At 32.7% G+C, this 19,048-nt stretch overlaps 2 protein-coding genes across 2 annotated transcripts in view; one reads left to right on the top strand and one right to left on the bottom strand.

Annotated features, from left to right (window-relative positions):
* Positions 1-19,048, top strand: part of LOC132738346 (serine-rich adhesin for platelets-like) — a gene marked incomplete at its 5' end in the record, with an annotated part of 86,303 nt that overhangs the window by 42,716 nt on the left and 24,539 nt on the right.
* Positions 8,808-12,152, bottom strand: LOC132738302 (uncharacterized). The gene is made up of 2 exons (XM_060725782.1): positions 10,708-12,152; positions 8,808-8,929 (listed from the first exon to the last, which is right to left on the bottom strand). Exon 1 carries the CDS (start codon positions 12,150-12,152, stop codon positions 10,716-10,718), a length of 1,437 nt encoding a protein of 478 aa, XP_060581765.1. The 3' UTR covers positions 8,808-8,929; positions 10,708-10,715.

Raw genomic sequence — 19,048 nt, 5'->3', positions numbered from 1 at the left:
TTTGTGTGTCTGGGTCATTTGGAAATTACATTAGTGTCATGATAACTTGTAACAGACAGGTGTCAGTTATTTTACTTTTAAGTCAGCTGATCCATTTCTGTGATAATAAAACAATTTGTTAACAAGTGATTACTAAGAATGGATGATAGTTGCTTTAATGATATTGCAAACCAGGTGTTTCTGTTTCTGACAGGTTCCAATTAACTGATTTTCAGTTTCCCTCTATCTGTGCTTAAAGTGTGGGTGTATTACTGAATTATTTCAAATGAAAAAAACAAAAAACGACACATTTTAATTTGGTCACAGGAAAAGTATTGAACCCAAATAAAAAGCATTGAACTTGCCAGTTGCTTCAGATAAAGAATTGTCCATTAGTAATGTCTGTTGCAGCATTCTATCAGATAATACCAGTATGTAGAATCAGACGTTAATTTTATCCTCTCAGGCATTTTTTTCATGAAAAAAGAAAATTTAAAAACACACCTTGAAAATAAAGGTTGATTTTTCATCCCTTTTACTTTAAGACTGTCAAATTTGGCATGAAGTGGGAAGTGAAGTAGCGTGGACTTGTCCTGGTGCTTCTGTATTTTCGAACTGTTACATTATCAAATTTAGGATATTGATATGAAAATTGGAAGTTGGTAAAAACAAAAAAGAAAAAAATGATATAAAGGTGTGATAGGAAGAATGTGATTATTTGGAAGTTGAAGTTTCTGTTTAAATGTCATAGTTTGGTTAACCTGTATCATGTTTTTGTCATAAAATCTGATCTGTTTTTTATTGTAAAGGGTAATTTTAACTTGAAATTTGATCATGCTTTATAATATTTTCTAGACATATTATTGTTTTGTTTACAGCCATATTGAAACTGATATAAGATATGTTAATGCACAGTAAGATATAATAAAGTTATTTACATTTTAAAAATGATGACATATACTGTAAATTCAGTGCCGGCAGTATTTTAAATGTATATTATAAGGTTACTAAGGGTGCAAAGAACAGCTACATAATTATAGAGAATATAGGATGTACTTGTATAAACAGTTACATATAGGCAATATTGTACTCTAAACAATTACATATAGGGAATATAGTGCAATGAATAATTACATATAGGGAATATAGTGCAATGAATAATTACATGTAGGGAATATAGTGCAATTAATTAGTATTAATTATAAGCAATTTATTATATGGAATAATTGTATAATTGTAATAAGCATGACATTCATGCAATAAGGAAAGCACTATTCACCTTTAATGACAATAGGGATTGATGGAGCTATCTTACATTTAGCTGCAAAAAATAGGTTTTATGAATAAATATTAAATTGAAGGATTTCAAATGGAGTGGATTGCACAAAAGAAGTATGCTAGATCAGTAAATTATTTGTTTTTTATACCCCTAAATACCAGTAGACCAACTGATCAAGAGCATTGTGCTTCTGAACAAAGTCATGGAAGCTGACACATAATGCCGTATTTGTATATACAGTATTTTATACCTTGTGTAACCTGTCCGACAAAAATGAAATAAAGAAAAAAAAACATGTATATATAAAATGAACAAGGGCATGCATGGAAAATTTATATCATCTGACAAAAGCAGAAACTGATTTGGCAGGTGTAGGTTTCTGAGCACAAAAAATATATTGCTGTGATTTAGAAATGTACATTAAGAAAATGGACAGAGCCCTTGTGTGAGTGTAGGCAAGGAGCCACTATAATGGTAATCTGTCAAGGTAATGTGTTTTTAAACAGGTGTTTATGGCTGGCTTAATGGTCAGGTCATTTACTGTGGTGAGGGAGTGGAGACAACTGATCATAGCAACTGTCAATTATTGCCCGGCTAATTAATGAATTGTCACAGGGAGAGTACAAGAAGAGCACAAGAAGTAGTTTGTAGAAAACAGCCTGTATATTTACTACTTGAATAAATGGTTCAAATAGTTCTCTTATGTCTCTTACAGGATGGAACTTAATGAATTTTTTTGTTGTTGTTGGTAAGATTTGAGGGGTAAAAAACAACAAAATAAGCCTGTTATGTGGTTATAACATACAGAGATTGTTTTTGTCATTTTATAAAGAGGAAAAGAGTTTAAATTTTCTCATTTGGGACCAAAGTGTGCAAAGAGAAATTCTTACTAAAAAAACCTAATGTAAACTATTTTATGAGAATTTGTATGATGTTAAAGAGATTTTCTTTGGTAAGCTAAGCTGTTACTACATTATAAACAACTTTTTGTGATGTTGTTATTGCATGGCCCAAATTTAAACTCTGCACATCGTAATTACATCCAATTTTTAGCTCACCTGTCACAAAGTGACAGGGTGAGCTTTTGTGATCGCTTCTCGTCCGGCGTCCGTCCGTCCGTCCGGCGTCCGTCCGTAAACTTTTACTCTAAATGACATCTCCTCATAAACCACTAAGCCAATTTCATCCAAACTTCACAGGAATGTTCCATTGGTGGTCACCTTTAAAAATTGTTCAAAGAATTTAATTCCATGCAGAACTATGGTTGCCATGGCAACCGAAAGAAAAAACTTTAAATATCTTCTTTTAAAAAAACATAAGAGCTAGAACTTAGATATTTGGCATGAAACATCTTCTAGTGAGTGTCTACCAAATTTGTTCAAATAAAAGCCCTGGGGTCAAAATTGGCCCCGCCCCGGGGGGTCATTGATTTTCCCTATATGCATATAGTAAAAACTTAAAAAATCTTCTTTTAAATAACCCAAAGAGCTAGAGCTAAGATATTTAGCATGAAACATGTTCTTATGGGTGTCTACCAAGTTTGTTCAAATAAAAGCGCTGGGGTCAAAATTGGCCCCGCCCCGGGGGGTCATTGATTTTCCCTATATGCATATAGCAAAAACTTAAAAAATCTTCTTTTAAAGAACCCAAAGAGCTATGGCTAAGATATTGAGCATGAAACATGTTCTAATGGGTGTCTACCAAGTTTGTTCAAATAAAAGCCCTGGGGTCAAAATTGGCCCCGCCCCAGGGGGTCATTGATTTTCCCTATATGCATATAGTAAAAACTTAAAAAATCTTCTTTTAAAGAACCAAAAGAGTTAGAGCTAAGATATTTAGCATGAAACATGTTCTAATAAGTGTCTACCAAGTTTGTTCAAATAAAAGCCCTGGGGTCAAAATTGGCCCCGCCCTGGGGGGTCATTGATTTTCCCTATATGCATATAGTAAAAACTTAAAAAATCTTCTTTTAAAGAACTCAAAGAGCTATGGCTAAGATATTTAGCATCAAACATGTTCTAATAGGTGTCTACCAAGTTTGTTCAAATAAAAGCCCTGGGGTCAAAATTGGCACCGCCCCGGGGGTCATTGATTTTCCTTATATGTGTATAGCAAAAACTTAAAAAATCTTCTTTGAAAAAACCCAAATAGCTAGAGTTAAGATATTAAGCATGAAACATCTTTTAGTGAGTGTCTACAAAGTTTGTTCTAATAAAAGACCTGGGGTCAAAATTGGCCCCGCCCTGGTGGTCATTGATTTTCTTTATATGTGTATAGCAAAAACTTAAAATCTTCTTTGAAAAACCCAAATAGCTAGAGTTTAGATATTAAGCATGAAGCATCTTCTTGTAAGTGTCTACCAAATTTGTTCAAATAAAAGCCCTGGGGTCAAAACTGGCCCGGCCCCAGGGGTGTCATTGTTTTTAACTATATGTGTATAGTAAAAACTTAAAAAAAATCTTCTTTTAAAAAGCCCAATGAGCTAGAGCTTAGATGTTTAGCATGAAACATCTTCTTATGGGTGTCTACCAAGTTCGTGCAAATAAAAGCCCTTGGGTTAAAATTGGCCCTGCAACGTTGGGGGGGGGGGGGGGGTTGGGGGGCCTATATACAGGTGAGCGACCTCAGGGCCATCATGGCCCTCTTGTTTATGTAACTATCAATCAGGGATGTTCGAAGCCACGAGTCTTATGAGCTAAATTTATTATAGAGTCCCTTTAACTATCTGGCCACTTGCAAAATTTTCATTGGCTATTTTAAAATTATAGAAAATTGTAATAATAATAATAATAAAGACTTTATTTAAAGAGGCAACAAAGTTAGGCATGCCCAGTCTTCCCTATGAGTCTCTATGGTGGTTTTATCTTTTTATACCCCCGCACAACAAAGTTGTAAGGGGGGTATACTGGAATCAGCTTGTCCGTCTGGCTGTCCAGCCGTCTGGCCTTCCGGCTGTCTGGCCGTCCGTCGGTTTTTTCTTGTCCGCCCAATAACTTAAGATTCTTTTGACCCACAGTCTTCATATTTTGCATGCAGGTTAGTCATGACGAATAGATGACCCCTATTGATTTTGAGGTCACCAGGTTAAAGGTCAAGGTCACAGGGGCCTTGACTACAAAAAGCTTGTCCGCCCAATAACTTAAGATTCCTTTGACCCACAGTCTTCATATTTGGCATGCAGGTTAGTCATGACAAGTAGATGATCCCTATTGATTTTGAGGTCACCAGGTCAAAGGTCAAGGTCACAGGGGCCTTGACTTCAAAAAGCTTGTCCGCCCAATAACTTTAGATTCCTTTGACCCACAGTCTTCATATTTTGCATGCAGGTTAGTCATGTAGAGAAGATGACCCCTATTGATTTTGAAGTCACCAGGTCAACGGTCAAGGTCACAGGGGCCTTGACTTCAAAAAGCTTGTCCGCCCAATAACTTTAGATTCCTTTGACCCACAGTCTTCATATTTGGCATGCAGGTTAGTCATGACGAGTAGATGACCCCTATTGATTTTGAGGTCACCAGGTCAAAGGTTAAGGTCACAGGGGCCTTGACTTCAAAAAGCTTGTCCGGACAATAACTTTAGATTCCTTTGACCCACAGTCTTCATATTTGGCATGCAGGTTAGTCATGACAAGTAGATGACCCCTATTGATTTTGAGGTCACCAGGTCAAAGGTCAAGGTCACAGGGGCCTTGACTTCAAAAAGCTTGTCCGCCCAATAACTTAAGATTCCTTTGATCCACAGTCTTCATATTTGGCATGGAGGTTAGTCATGACAAGTAGATGACCCCTATTGATATTGAGGTCACCAGGTCAAAGGTCACAGCGGCCTTGAATTCAAAAAGCTTGTCCACCCAATAACTTAAGATTCCTTTGACCCATAGTCTTCATATTTGGCATGGAGATTAGTCATGATAAGTAGATGACCCCTATTGATTTTGAGGTCACCAGGTCAAAGGTCAAGGTCACAGGGACTTTGACTTTAAAAAGTTTGTCAGCCCAATAAATTAAGAAACCTTTGACACACAGTCTTCATATTTGGCATGGAGGTTAGTCATGATTAGTAGATGACCCCTATTAATTTTTTTGGACACTGGGTCAAAGGTCAAGGTCACAGGGGCCTTGACTATAAAAAGCTTGTCCGTCCAATTACTTAAGATTCCTTCGACCAACAGTCTCCATATTAGGCATGGAGGTTAGTTATGATTACCCCTTTTGATTTTGAGGGTACTGGGTCAAAGGTTAACTAAAAAAAAAATTCCCCTCAATTGCTTAAGAATGCCTGTCCACAGTGTATTGATTTTGACATTTTCACATTTGAAGTATGTAGAATACATAACTTAGAATGCACTGGCTCAGGTTTGGCAGGGGCATTGTCCTTGAGCTCTAAATGGCCACTGTTGATTCTGACAAAGTATTCAAGCCATGACAGTGGCAGTTCTAGTTTAAATAAAATAAGTTACAAATTTTGGGAAAGAGAGTTATAAGTGAAATACCATGGTTTTAAAATTTGTGTAAGGTAATTAAATGATTGAATTACCTTTAAAATTTGATCAACATAGAAAATCTGTCAAAGATCGATTAACTTTTTGTTTAAAATATTCTTTGATTATTGATGTGGAAGGGGGAAAAAATTGATGTATAAAACAACAAAACTTGATGTGAAAAGACTTAAGGAGAATTGAAATATTGAAAATTTGTAATGACAGTGATTTTGAATTACCTTTGAAAAGTAAACCAAAATTACATGGTCATAAAGTTACCTGGAATTACATGGCCGTAGAAAAGTTATGTGACTTTAATTGATATTAAAGAAAATTAAAAGATTGAACATTGAAATTAAATTGATAAAATCTTGTCTGAAATGGGAGTGGGAAAGAAAGGAAAATTGAAATACAGGGTGGACATTGACATTACAAACTTTATTGCCTGCTCTTCAATCAAAGGAGATTTTAGATTGAAACTTCTTTGGTTTTCACAGAGAAGAGTCAATTTACAGAAGACAAGTGTGCATGAAATGGTAGTTAAGACACTTATTTTTCTATTTTTAAAGTTTTAAAGTTAATTCAGGGTTGGTGGGGAGGGGGAAATAACTGGAGAGCAGGAGTCAAAACAAAGAGTCGTAAAACTTTCCCAATAAATTTTAGGCATCATGTAAAAGGTAATAAAATGTTGATACAGTGAAGTTTATGTTGTCATTACTTAGTGGATAATTGTTGTTCTACATGACATGTGAGTGGTACCGAGACAAGATAACAAAGGTTACTGGTACCTGGTAATTGGGAGCACGGGAACCAGGTGTTTTGGTATTGTTACCTGCCTAATGGTTTGTGTAATTGTTCACATTTTAATTGCTGAAGTTTATGACTTGAAGCAGGGTGGGTTAATGCATGATTGTCATGAAACTTTCAACAACTTCACATCATGACATGCAAACTTGTGGTAACCTGTTTTCAAATGTGAATCAAATTGCCAGCCTTAAAAGATTCAGTGAATAGAGACATGATGTATCAGTTACAATTGGCCTGTTATATTAAAGTCTTCACATGTTGTTCTTATAATGTCTTCATTAAATCTTTTAGTTCAAGTTGTCATGTTAAATTCAAGTCTTTACATAGGGTTCTTGTTCAGGTCTTAATATGAGCCGCACCATGACAAAACCAACATAATGGGTTTGCGACCAGCACGGATCCTGATCAGACTGCGCAGGCTGGTCTGGATCCATGCTGGTCGCAAACTCACTATGTTGGTTTTGTCGTTACGCGGCTCAAATTTTATCTTTATTTAAGAAATAATATATCCCAAACTGTGATTTTATCGCTCAATAACATCACTGTTTGGAGTTCGGATGCGAGGAATAATGATGCCCATCCGAACGACAAACAGTGATGTTATCCAGCGATAAAATCACCGATTTGGATATATTATTTCGATTCTAACACGACATCAACAAATAAATGCTGCCGTATCTGACATTAAGCAAAATTGCGCCTGATTTGTTTCCGTACTTATTGTCAGCGCGTCGGATTTTATAGTGGTTACGTCACATGTATAATGATTACGTCACTTGTCTAAATATAGAACGTCAAACAGTGATTTTATAGCATAATAACACACACTTTTGGTTCTTCTATGTTCAATAGAGAAAAATGGACCCCCATCCAAGCTTTAGTGCAGGATGGAGGGCATTATTTGAATAAAGCCGGAGGCTGAGCATGTACAAAATAGCATTTCATTTTGAATTTATGGTTTAAGTCGCGTATTCAAAGGTTTAAATTTCCCGCTATATCACGGACATGCGCGTGACTACCGGAAGTAATAAACGGAAGCATGAAACACATGTTTTCACTCATTTAAAGAGTGTTTTTTGTTGCAATAAAGCAACTAAGGGAGGGTTAAAACCTCAATATTATATAATAAGACATTAATCACATACTATGATACTATACACAAGGGAGGGTTTTGTACATGCTCAGCCTCCGGCTTTATTCAAATAATGCCCTCCATCCTGCACTAAAGCTTGGATGGGGGTCCATTATTTTTCATCAAGCCTTCGGCTTCACATGTACAAAATAGCATCTTTAAAGGCAACAAAAAACAAATATTTTCCAAGTTTAATACCCCAAAAAATATTCTATGTTCCAAAAACAGCATCATTATAAGAAATACCAGATTCTAAGTTTCTACAATAAAACTTATGAAAATTTTTAGATGATTTCCAATCAGCAGTTTTTAAAATCTCCCTTATTGAACATCCTTTATTATAGGCAGCCGAAGCTGATGCTCCTCTATAAGAATGCGCCTTATATTTAGTTATATCAATCCCTGCTAAACTTAACACATTTTTTAACCATCTTGCCAAAGTGCTGGAAGAAACAGCATTAAAGGTAACATATGAAACAAACACCTTTTTACTTTTTCTAATATCAGCAGTCTTTTTAACATAATAAAGTAGAGTATGCATTGGACATATATTTTCTTCCAGATAATGCTCTATCCTTATAGAGTAATATTGACCTGTCTTGGATGTCTTCAAAATATCCGTGAATGTGAAAACAACTGCCTGTTGTTGAATAAACATATTGTCTAAAGTTAAAGAACACAAAGTCTGAGCTCTTGGTGCAGTTGCAAGAGCAATCAAGGCTAAGGTTTTAAAAGTTAATAATTTCAAAGATAACCTAGATAATGGCATTAACTTTTGTAAATAACACAAAACAACAGAAACATCCCAAATCATTATATAACGCGGTTTAGCCGGTTTATGTAAAACTACACTTCTCATGAATCTTACAATCATTTTGTTGTCACTACACCATGTATTTCCCAATAAGGACAATGTTTGCATTAACATCGCTTTATGAAGATTTATAACCGAATATGACATACCAGATTGAAATAAAAAATACAGGTAACTCACGACTACACCTTCAGACGAACAAATTGGACTGGAACATCTAATAGAATTCCACATATACCATCTTTTCCAGGCACTGCTATACTGTTTTCTTGTGCCCTGTGACCAAGATTCTGCGATGAAATCTGCAACATTAGATGAAATTCCCTTACTCTGCAGGCTTTCCCTGATAACACCACTCCAATCATTTTTAATTTTCTTCCTAATGGGTGTAATGTTCCATTGTGCGGCAAAACTAGAAGATCTCTGTGTCTGGGTAACCTGATAGGAAAATCACAAAGGTTTTCAAGTAGAATAGGAAACCAAGGTTGTGTGAACCAAAAAGGAACAACCATTAGAGCTCTATCAACCTCATCAATAACAATTTTATTTAGTACTTTCCCAATTAAATTAAATGGAGGAAAGATGTATGGTATCATATCCTTCCATGATAATGAAAAAGCATTAACTGCGTAAGCCCCTGGTTCGGGAAACCATTAAACAAATTTAGGTAAGTGATTATTAAGTCTAGAAGCAAAAAGGTCTATGTTAGGCATAAATGTGTGTCTACATAATCTTTCAAAAATATCTTTTTTCAATGTCCATTCAGTGGAATCTGAAAAATTTCTAGAATAATAATCAGCACTTTTATTTAATTTACCAGGGACATGTACAGCAGAAATATATATATTTCTACTTAAACACCATTCCCATAAACATTTTGAAAGGTCATCTAATTCCAAAGAATTCATACCACCAAAATTATTTATGTAAGTTACCACTGAAACAGAATCTGAATGAATCTCAATATGAATATCACAAAATTCATTGTAAAATGCTTGCATGCAGTAAAAAACTGCAAGGAGTTCCAAATAATTAATATGATAACCACATTCCTGATTTTTCCATCTGACTTGTGTGTGCAAGCCAGAAATCAGGTCTATTCCACCATAACCTTCCATCGACGCATCTGTAAAACACCTTCTGGATACAGAAATAGGCCTGATTCTTTTACCATTTTTATTCTTCACATTTTGTAACCACCATTGAATTTCTTGAATACTTTTCGTAGACAAACTAACTTTATTATCAAAATTCATATTTTGACCTAAACCTATCAACTTGTTTCTTTCAAGGGCTCTATAATGTAGTGGCCCTTCTAAAATTGCATAAAAAGAACTAACTATCACACCTATAAAAGATGCCAACTGTCTGACCAAAACAACCTCATGTTGCAATAAATAGGATGCTTTCGACATAATTTTCTGTACTTTTTCATCAGTCAAAAATACCTTGAACTGAACTGTATCAATAATATGACCAAAGAAAATAATTCTCTGACAAGGGATTAGCACAGACTTTTTCTCATTTATAGTAAATCCTAAACTCTGTAATGTCTTTGTAATAGTAACCGTATTATTCAAACACACATGTGACAACTCATTGAAATTAATAGAATCATCAATATAATAAGAACAGCGTATATCTTGCTGTCTAAACCAAGCAAAAATGGGACGTAATACTTTTGTAAACAAATATGGGGCTATTTTCAAACCAAATGGTAAACATACAAATGAGTATAAAATAGAATTGAATGAAAACTTCAAATATTTCCAGTGTGAAGGATGTATAGGAATAGAGAAATATGCATCAGATAAATCAACTTTTGTCATAAAATCATTTTGTTTAATCAAATCCAAAACAATAGAAAATGTTTCCTGTTTAAAATGACTATATTGTACGAACTCATTTAAAAATCTCAAGTTTATAACTGGTCGAAATTTATTATTAGGTTTAGGAACAATAAATATTGTTGAACTAAATTGATCAATCTCTGATTCTGATTTAATAATTGCTCCTTTTTTCAACAAATCTTGAATTTCATTATGAACAATTGTTTTTTGATCTGAACAAAAAGGAATTTCATTAGGAATGCTTCTTTGAAAAGGATTTTCATTAAAATCTATCTTATACCCCGAAACTGCATTCAAGATCCAAGGATCTGAGGTAAATTTTTTCCATACACTTAAAAAATACTGTGTACGTCCAACTTGACTTACCCTTTCATTTATTCCTGATCGTTTGGGGCACTGGCTGTAGCAGAAGCCAAAGCACCTCTTCTCATACCTCTTCCTCGTCCGCCTAGACCAATCTTGAAAGATTGTCCACGTAACGGATACGGTCTAGTCCTAAAACCAGAACGCTGATTGTATGTAGATGACTGGTAGCCGTAATTACTAAAATTTGAGTTAACAAATCCTCGACCAGAGCGTCTACGCTGAACACCTCTATAATTGCTGTAAGTATAATCCTTACCAATGTACGATAAAGCATCACAACTTTTGACTTCTTTTGAAACATCGTCACCAAAAAGTTTGGTTGTTATAGGCATCGAAATACTACACAATGAAGAATACTTCTTCTTCAAATACGGTCTTATAAGATATCTCCTCCTCAAACTGAGGTTGTATTGCACCTGACCCAGAACAGTAAACAGGTCAGAGAAGATACATTTTGCCTCGTTTTTCATAAGATTGTTCTTTTTCACAAACTCAAGCAACTTAACAACTGGACCTAGGCCCGAAACCACAAGATTTTGTATGTCCACCATAAACTTATCTTGAAAATGGGCTCTTTTGTCTAATGTTTTCCATATTTCCTGGTTAACAATGGGCGGAATGGCCCTATCACAATTCTTAGGTACTTGGTACTTATTCAAAATAGAGTCTAAGTCACACTGGGCAGTAAATGCCGTGTTAATTAAATTGGCCAAGGACTCATTCACTGGCTCACCTTTCTCTGGTATCTTTAATTTGGGAAGATCCCATGTATCACTATCCGACTCAAGTCTATTATCAGTACAACCATCGTCAAAAGCCGAAGAAAAATCTTTTGACAGATTACGAATCCCTGTATCTTCAATATCAACATCTTGGGCAGCAACCTCCACCCTAAGGTTAGGTTTTAATGCTGCAGGAACAGCAGAATAGTTATCATTCACAGATTCATCATCCATATAATCATAATTATCCTCATTATAGTCATAGTTATCACAATCAGGGAGAAACTGAGGATTCTGTTGAACAACAGGCTGTATACCAAGAAGAGTCCTAAGACCTTCAATATCCTTATTAGATAAGTTTTTCAAATCAAATTTATCCGAGGATAAATTTCTGTCCGATATTTCCGAAGAAATAGTATTCAAAGTTTTACCTGACTGTTTTTTGCCTTTACCACGAGGGGGTTTATTTTCTTTCTCCACCACGACGGATTTTAACCGTTTTTTGTCCGAAGACTTTTTCTCTTTCTTACCGGTAATTTCTTGGTCCGAAAACCCAGAAAAATCTCCCTCCTCACCCGAAGCATGAAGGTCTATCCTATCGAGAAGAGCCTCTTGGGCCATATTAATGCGGTTAAACGTAAAATAAGTTTTAAAGTAACTTAAACTTTTAAGAACACGCGACAACCACAACGCCAAAACAAAAAGTGAAAACATGTGTTTCATGCTTCCGTTTATTACTTCCGGTAGTCACGCGCATGTCCGTGATATAGCGGGAAATTTAAACCTTTGAATACGCGACTTAAACCATAAATTCAAAATGAAATGCTATTTTGTACATGTGAAGCCGAAGGCTTGATGAAAAATAATGAGGGTCGTGTTAGAATGGTCATAACAGAAAAAAGTTCAGTATTTCAAAATGTTTGTATCATTTGAAAATAGGAAGGTTTTCAAACAGGAAAAAAACCTGAATGGTATTTGAGTTGCTCAGCTTTCACTCTATATATCTAGAATGCGAGATTTTTGGTTTGCAGATTCAAAAAAAGATCTTTCAGTTTAACAATGATCGGCTGCTATATCAAAATTGGAAAAAGAGCTGTTATATCAATACTGTTTTAGTTCTTTACCAGCTTTTGATTTTGTAGATTTCATCAGTTACACAGGGATGTGCATTTATAGTCCCCCTGTATTGAAAATTATCAAGATGAAGTTTAAAACTTTTTACCTTGTTATTTCAGTACTCTTTTCCTTCTATATCTCAGAATATTAATTACTGGCTTTCTATAATTCTCTACATTCATGTTACTTTGGGATCAGCATTAAAATTCCAACAACTGAAATTATCACAATAAGGTTTAAATCTTTTGACCTTTTTAATTGTTATTTCAAAATTCAAGATTTATATATATGCAATGGGTATATAATTATATTGTGCAATTTTTGGTCCTAGTATAACAATTGTATCAATACCTTCAGACAGATCATGTAGACAGTATTGTTATACCCATTACTTTCAATTCTCTGGTTTTATCTCTGGTTTAATAATGCCTCTAATACCTGGGGCTTTAGCTTTGAAATCTTTTTTAATGATTTATTTTAAGGTCTGCTCTCAGACTGTTTTTTTATGGTAAAAAGATGTCTGTTGTTGTTGTGTCCCATCTTTTCTTTATTTTATTTTTATTTCATCCCAGTGGGAAATGTTTTAAGGAGAGAAATAAGTGAAAATTTTAATTTTGAAATGAAAAGTTTGATTATTTAGATGACTTTGTCTACCTTGAAACCAGTCTGATAATGTAAAGATTAGTTTCTTTTATGATTGAAGGAAAATATAGTTTCTTTTATCAAGTGACTATATTTCATTGTAAAATTTGAGCATACATGTACTTCTTTATTAATGTCATATTTTATGGCTTTTAGTGGATAGTGGTCAGGGGCAAGTGGTCTGAAGTCTACACACAAAATTGACAACCCCATACAGCAGTAAATTGAAATGGATAATGGTTATAAAGCTGAATTTCATTCCTCAATTTTATTTTGAAATTTAACAAAATAATAGTGTTAAACCAATTATGCAGTTATACTTTAATTTCAACAATTGATCATTTTTCTCTCTCCCTTGTCAAAAAATACATGATTTAGATGGAAAGATTACAGATGTGCTAATTTTGCTTAACAATGAACATAATAATTGTTGACAATGTGATGTAACATACATGACTGATATTGGTGTAAATTGTCAATTTAGTTAAATGATTGATTCAGTTGTAACTGTCCTCTATTCCTAAATTACTTCCTCAGTTTTGTTCCTCAGGCTTTTTTTGGTGTAATTGTCCATTTCAAATTATTAAAATTTTAAACTATTTTTCTGTGACCTTTATAAGGATTTTCAATTAAAATAGTGTAAAAATGTTTCAATTATGTCCTTTCACAAAATTTATTAATTGATTTTCTTCAAGTATTTGTTTGAAATAATAAAGAAATCAGTTAAAAATTGTATAACTGATATATATCATTATTAAATTGTGCTGTGGTCATGATTTATATTTAATCAGATTTAAGATTGCTAGAAATGATGAAAACAAAAATATCATTGATTTATTTATTGAAATTCTTATCTGACATCAAAATATATGTTAATGTATTGATATTAATTTAAGTGACATTTAAATAAACTTTTATTGTATAAAATTATGAAATGTGCTGATGATTTAATTCAGTTAAGATTTTTTTTCCCTCATGAACTTGAATGATTACAACAGTCTGCACTGTTCACTGTTTACAGGCAGTAACTATTATATTTAGAAATTTTCCCTGAAAAATAATAAATGGTTTTGACCAGATTGAAAGATGGACAAATCCATTTAAGAAATTTAGGGTGATAAGGTTTTGCAGTTTTGCATAGATAAAAAGTATTCTCAAAAAAAAAAAAAAGTTACATCAAAGTTAAATTTTATGAAATTGTTTTTATGCAGTTGCTCAGTAATGAAATTTTACACTTCATTTCATACTGCAGTTATTTTGGAAAAGAATTTAACCTTGGTCTTATTTTGATTGAATATTAAAACACAATTTATCGTCAAGTTTTGTATGATTTATTACAAGTCTTTTCATAATGTAGATAAAAATCATGTGGGAAAATCTTGTGATGTTTACATCATATAATAAATATAATAACATTAACCCCTCAATATCTACGTCAGACTGTTTAAGTACTATAATTTTGAGGGTTATTTTAAGAAAAGGTCGTGTATATTCAAGTGTATAGTGTTAAGATCCCAATCCTTAAATGCTGTTCTGACGTCACTGAAACTAATTCTATTTAACCTTCTTTTTTTCGCCGTATTGAAGCAAATATGTATAATAATAGTGTTACTCATAATGTTTCAAAACTAAAACTGAAACCGGAACAAGAAATATGGAGAATCTAAATCATGAATAAGTTTGTTTCGTTTTCCATTCAAGAAAAAAATCTTATTTGCTATTTTGATAGGTTGAAAAAAAAAAAAGACTTGAAATAAAATATTTATGTTCCTGTTATATGATTAAATTTAATAAATAACTTAATATTTTTCAGCAATGATTTATTTGATCGGACTACAAGTATTCATGTGTAACAGCATAAAACAATTTATTTAAAACTGTCAGTAAGTTATATATATTCAATTAAGGATGAATAAAGATATTTGAATTGAATATAGAAAATATACATAAATTTTGTTGGTTACAGATCCATATACGAATTGTACTTTTAAATTTTGATGACTACTATGAAATTAAAAAGAAGAAAAAAAATCATTGTGTGTGTGGTATAAACGATTGACTTTTTTTTTTTACTAATTTGAAAATATTTCTTTCAAGTTTATAGATAAAACAAAATTGCTTGTTCCTCATAATTGTTCTGATAAAAAGGAATTTCTTCCAAGTCCTTTGGTTTAATTGTCTAACTTTTGATAAGTCTTTAATTACCAGGTACATTAAAGACCTGTTATTTTAATTGACTTTAATTGAATATTAATTACCTGCAATTATTGAAACAGTTTGTCTCACGGCCTATTGTTACATGCAGATTAGTCCCTGGTGTTTTATTGTTGGGTAATGATTGATCCCACCACTTCTTTTATGGGATAATCCCCATGGTTTTTAATCCCTTAATTAAATCATCACCTTTTCTTCCTTTGATCTTTGATTAACATGTGATTGGTTAATAAAGCTGAGTGGACCTTTTATAAATTTGAATTTTAAGTATTATATATCATTTCTCTATCTATGTCTCCACTGTTTGTGTTAAATTAAGTGAAAAGTGTTGTTATATCAGTGTTAGAAAAAAGTGAATAATATTTTGGATATACCATGACTTGTGGAGAAGAAGGTAGGAAACATGCTATTTTCATGATTTGTTGTTGTTGTTTTTTTACTTCAATTTATGTATTCAACATCATTTGTGAGTTTCAAATTCTTAACCACACACACAAACAAAAACTGATGCAGAAAAGTCACTGAAATTTGAAATTGCTTAATGATGCATTGAAATGATTCATGAAAAGCTACTTTGGTCTGCATTTAATCGAAATTGCAAGTTTAAATTTGTTTACGTACAAGTTTTCTGCATTTTGTATGTATAGTAGATGTGCAATTGATTATTTCAAAAAGTTTTCTTTAAAGTTACATTTGAATATATATAAATATATAAGGTAAAGAATGTAAAATGTCATAATTTTAACTTGCTGAATATACAGAATTATAAAAAAGATATCCATTTTGCTGAATAAGTTTAGAGACATAGTTATCTACATCTCTGAATATTAATTTTGATTTACTTTGAAAAGAAAGTGCAACAGCATGTTTAGAAAAGGTGTCATTGAAAATATTTATTGACAGGAAGTATCTAAATATTTACACAAAACAGTAAATGTGTTGACCATCCTGTGCTTATTAAATATTTACAAAGGTGTAAGACAAGGTGCCATAATTTGTCCACTTCTTTTCTATGTATTTGATAGCTACCTGGAGGCCAGCAATCTCAAAAAATTACCACCTAATTATAGAGAAATAGAATTAATTAATATGTGATCAATTAAGTTAATTTTCAATTTTATGCCTCATTAATTTATTAATTGGTTATAGTGTAATGAATATATAAGGTATCTCTTTTAAAAAATAATTTCAAACACATCAAGTTTGTTCCATGTACACATATAGTTTACCTAGTGCATATATTGTGGTGGATTTAGCTTTACTGAAGAGATCAATTGACAATTGAAGTAGGATTAGAGGGGTTTTATGACACTAGCATCTCTTGAAATCTGCTGAGCATATGAAACTTTCATGAGTAATAAATCATATGGTTTGATGCTGTAATTGCCCCCAATAAAACAGAAATTATAGTGACTAATTCACACTTGTGCACTTTTACAACACAAGGAACAACATTGTTACTGGCAGTTTTTATAGTCTGCATCCTGTTCAAAGACCTAATTGTTGTAGATTTTTGTTGGAATTTTTTTTTGTTTCAAGTGTAATTTCAAAAGTGCAAATAAAAACACACAAAAAATGAAGGTTACAACAGGGTTGAATGTTTCAGCGTTTTCAAAAACAGAATTGGAATTTTGGGATATGACCTATCTTACATCAGGTAAATTATTTAAGTTGGCTTTAAGATATATCAATAATTTAAGGTGTTTTCTACATTTATCTATACTGATCTCTGGATAAGTGATATGTAAATTTTTGATAATAAATAAATAAACTGTTTATATTTCTAGAAGCAAGCAATTAGTCCTTTTAATTTTTTGTTTGCATATAGATTATTTTGGTTGGTTTGGCCAAAGTCATTTTATATTTTTGAAAAAAAAAGAATGGTTGACAATGGACCACTGATTATCACTTGGCAACATTTTATTTTAATCTCGCCCAGTTATGGTGTTAATAATGTTACACAGTATTTCTTCAGCAAATGTTACACCAACACCTCTTTATAATAGTAGTGTTAATGTATTTAACACAGTGTGGAGCCTTGAATTGATCCTTTAATGGACTTTGTATTTGTTTATGGTGAAAGTTTTTTTTGGTAGTTTTACTAATATTGGGTGTTGGCATTTTTCACCCAATTTTAGGCTCTGACTGTGGTAGTCATGTTTTGTATAAATCTTGTTGAATTTGTTGCCTCACTAGTAACATATGGTTAGGATTTGGGCTAGACTGGGACTTAGGACAAAGTCATTTAATTTTGATCATTATCATACATATTTGTATAGAATAGGAGTCATGTTGGCTCATTTCTAAAATGAATAAAGTATATGTTCTGTACAGTTGTGGAATATGTTTTTAGAACATACTTCAATTTAGAAACGAGCAAATTTGAAATAATTACTTTTCATTGCTGTAAAAATTTTAAAAAAAGAATTCTAAATATACTGGACTGCAGCAAACATATAGGCTGAAAAAAGAAATAACATTATTATCAGTCTTGTTTGACCTATGACTTGTAAATTTCTCAACAAAATATGTTATTTAGCTTTTAATGTATATTTATACATGGTTAAGAATCTAGAGTAAATAGCCGTAAATTTTACACCTGACAGGTAATAAAGGAAGGGTGGAAAAGCCTGCAAGTCTGAATAAAAAATACAAGCCTTATCTTTGTACATATTACTTCAACAGGAATAATATTTCAGATAATGTTTCAGCATGTAGCTCCCATTATCAGCTCTCCCTATCTCTTGCTTATAGAAACACACCTTTGAAGTAGGGCTAATTTGCAAACATGCAAATGATTGAAATATAAATGTTTACATAGCAATAGGTTTATGAACTTAAGTAGCCAGTCTGTAAGATTGTTTAGTGTGCTGATATTTGTACATGCTCTCAATGACTAAGATTTTTATATACATGATATTTTAATGTTTTAAATTGGTTGACACAAATGTGTTTCAATTACTTAACCAGTCTTACTAATCATTTAGAAGTTTTCATCAAGTCTTTTTTATAGGGGGGTTATACTCATTCGCCCTTGTCTGTCGGTCAAACTTTTTATAAAATTTGGGGGCATTCATGTTCTATGGAGTCTTTTTTACCTTGTATAAATTTAATTTAAAATAATAATATAATAAAACAAACCCTCTTTTCATGTCATACCAAAAAATTGTGTAAACCTGAAGTAGGAAGTTATGATAAAAAAAGAATGAAGGTTGACCTATTTCATCTCTTAAATTCCGCTATCATTTAATTCTGTAATTTTTCCAAACATTAGATTACTAATCAGAAGTGGTTTGATAAAATGCCAGAAACATAGAAGTCAGTTTGTTTGCTACATTGGGTAATTCTTGTTGGATTTTGAATTTGAATGACTGTTGTGACCATTTGTATATCAATTTTCGTGTCTATAACCGTCTACCTAATCAAATTTAAGATAATTAAAGAGAACAACACCGACTTTGGCAGATTTGATTATGGATAGGTGTGGACTAACTACATTGTTATAAAATAATGCAACACCTGAGGGTTTTTTTTCTCAATGGTGGATGGATACTAAACATACCTATGTTCATCCAGTCGTAAAATCATGATGTGGTTAATTTTATTATTCCGTCACACTAGTAAATAACAGTCAAACCTTTCTGTTG

Source organism: Ruditapes philippinarum, unplaced genomic scaffold, assembly GCF_026571515.1.
Source record: "Ruditapes philippinarum isolate M1 unplaced genomic scaffold, ASM2657151v2 ctg1450_1_1_1_1, whole genome shotgun sequence".
Lineage (NCBI taxonomy): Eukaryota > Metazoa > Mollusca > Bivalvia > Venerida > Veneridae > Ruditapes > Ruditapes philippinarum.
This window is presented reverse-complemented; position numbering and strand designations above follow the sequence as displayed.

What these genes read in the sequence shown, in the direction of transcription:
- LOC132738302 (XM_060725782.1), bottom strand. Translation starts at nt 12,152, where the DNA reads ATGAAACACATGTTTTCACTTTTTGTTTTGGCGTTGTGGTTGTCGCGT.